This window comes from Typha latifolia, chromosome 3, assembly GCF_019914945.1.
Source record: "Typha latifolia isolate L0001 chromosome 3, TyphaL0001v2, whole genome shotgun sequence".
Classification (NCBI taxonomy): Eukaryota; Viridiplantae; Streptophyta; class Magnoliopsida; order Poales; family Typhaceae; genus Typha; species Typha latifolia.
The window spans coordinates 10,235,789-10,238,491 of NC_133088.1; the positions used below are offsets into that span (position 1 = coordinate 10,235,789).

General features: G+C 43.2%; 1 protein-coding gene across 1 annotated transcript; it reads left to right on the forward strand.

The window, feature by feature from the left end:
* The first annotated feature begins 331 nt into the window (after positions 1-331).
* LOC140785051 (probable aquaporin PIP2-6) lies at positions 332-1,745 on the forward strand. Its single transcript, XM_073132755.1, has 3 exons — positions 332-769; positions 860-1,155; positions 1,245-1,745. The coding sequence occupies exons 1-3, from the start codon at positions 478-480 to the stop codon at positions 1,503-1,505; spliced, it is 849 nt and encodes a 282-aa protein (XP_072988856.1). The 5' UTR covers positions 332-477; the 3' UTR covers positions 1,506-1,745.
* Positions 1,746-2,703: the final 958 nt, after the last annotated feature.

Here is a 2,703-nt window from a genome sequence, read left to right on the forward strand (position 1 = left end):
ATTACACGAGACACCCTTAAATTTAGATAAAAAATAATTTAACGGCAGCAACTTAATCAAAATTTCAGAAAGGAAAGTATTATAAAAATAAAGTTCGGTAAATAATTTCGGGCAGAAATACCAATAAATATATTTATTCGATTTGTCCTTTTTTGTCATCCGCTAACGATATTTAGTTAACCTAATCGAAAGTTCATATTCCTAATTTCACCTGAAAGCTAGATAGGCCGCAATTTGCATAGAATTAAAGTGCCGCAATATTATCTAAAGATAGGGTGTTATATGCAAATTTCTTTTTTTTTTAATTAAAGACAGCACCCTTTGGCAGCCCACCTCTTTATCCATAAAATCCCCTGCACCCCTCCTCCTTTCATTGTTCAAAAGTAAAGAGAGAGAGAAGAGAGAGTCCACAAGCTCAGAGTGCAGTAGTACTACCAGTACCCCCGAGAGAGAACAAGGGAAAGAGAAGCGGCAATCATGTCCAAAGAAGTAAGCGAAGAAGCGGAGCACGTCCCCGCCAAGGACTACAGGGACCCACCTCCCGCTCCCCTCTTCGACCTGGGAGAACTCCGCCTCTGGTCCTTTTACCGCGCCCTCATCGCCGAGTTCATCGCCACCCTCCTCTTCCTCTACGTCACTGTCGCCACCGTCATCGGCTACAAGGTCCAGTCCGCCTCCGACCAATGTGCCGGCGTCGGCGTCCTCGGCATCGCCTGGGCCTTCGGCGGCATGATCTTCATCCTCGTCTACTGCACCGCCGGCATTTCCGGTAACTATCCCGTTCCTCCTTTCTTAATTCTTGTCATAGAAAACAAGGCCCACATCCCTCCCTACTCTTACGCAAATGTTTAACTTGAAGGCGGTCACATTAACCCGGCGGTGACGTTCGGGCTCTTCCTGGCGCGGAAGGTGTCGCTGGTACGAGCCGTGCTGTACATGGTGTTCCAAAGCCTGGGAGCCATTTGCGGGGTTGGGATCGTGAAGGGGATCATGAAGCACGCGTACAACTCCAATGGCGGCGGGGCGAACGAGGTGGCTCCGGGTTACTCCAAGGGCACCGCTCTCGGCGCCGAGATCATCGGCACTTTTGTCCTCGTCTACACCGTCTTCTCCGCCACCGACCCCAAGCGTAGCGCACGTGACTCCCACATCCCGGTACGTATCAGCAAATTAACACCATGCGAGGTGAACTATTCTCCTTGTGGGAATCTTTTTCTTTAACCTCGTGGATTTTGGGTTTGTAGGTTTTGGCTCCTCTTCCAATTGGGTTTGCGGTGTTCATGGTGCACCTCGCGACTATTCCTATCACTGGAACCGGCATTAACCCGGCGAGGAGCTTGGGAGCTGCAGTTATCTACAACCAGGACAAGGCCTGGGACGACCAGTGGATCTTCTGGGTCGGACCTTTCGTTGGAGCTCTCGCTGCTGCAGCGTACCACCAGTACATCCTCCGAGCTGCGGCCATTAAGGCTCTTGGGTCCTTCAGGAGCAATCCCAACAACTGAGTCAGTTAAGGAGGGGGGTGGTGTACAATAGCTGTAGCAATTTCTCTTTCTTTGGTTTGTGTGATTGAGAGAGAGAGAGAGAGAGAGAGAGAGAGAGAGAGAGAGAGAGAGAGAGAGAGAGTTTGGTTAATTAATTTCCCTCCTTTGTTTTATTTTATGTTATCTCTTCCATATGTAATGAAGGAGCATGAATGTGTATCATTTGTTTGATTGGAAGTTTAGGTTTTCCTTCTACTTCAATCTGTCTTCCTGGTGCAATTATGAGGGGAAATTTCTTTTCCAGAACATTCCCACTATCATTGTCTCCTTCACAAATTTTCTCCACTTATATTCTAATAAGCTTTGTTTTTATAAGGTATTCTTTTTATGCCATGGACGATGGAAAAGTTGGATTCTTTGGCATGTTGCACAGTTTGAGGATCAGTAAATTAAAGTGGGGACTGGTTGGAGAAAGGAAAAAAGAAAAAAGAATAAAAGAATCCATGTGAATGTAAATGTGGGTTGGTGGCAATGGCCAGTGAGCATTGGTGCCCTGCCATCAAGGGTAAAGGGTTGGTAAGATGTTTGGAAAAGATAAAAGCAACAAGGACCTCACAGGCTTGTGTTATTGTGGATTCAAGCCTGGAAAGGTGGAAGTTTAGGATGAATTTTTAAGGTTCTAGGTATACATGGGACCTAGATGGCTCCTTTTGTAGCTTGCAATTCACATGCGCTTGTGAGCTGGGGATTGTTTGTCTTCTTTGTCTACTTGGAGTAACGGTACCCTCTCTGCCAAGATACATCCAAATTATGCAAGTTGGATTAGCCATATAGATTATTTATGTAGATTATAGTCATTGATTATAGTTAAACGAGTAAAATATTTAGTAAGAATAGTCTATTTTATATCGTGAAAAGGTTATTAGATAACATAAAAAATAATTATGGATTGTAAATAGAAAAAAAATTGGATGACTAGTATGGTAAATTATTATTCTTGCCAGATATTTGTATTAGTAGTTATAAAAGTTTTGCTTATGTCGATTATTCATATACATAAGATTTATGAGAGAATTAGCTTCTTATATATATATTTGGAGTAATATATTTGCTACTTCAAATCTTCAATTCCGAGAAATTTTGGTTTTACATTTCAGAGGATTATCTTCTTTATGGAACTTTAGATAACTAGTAATAGAACTCCAACTTACATATACAC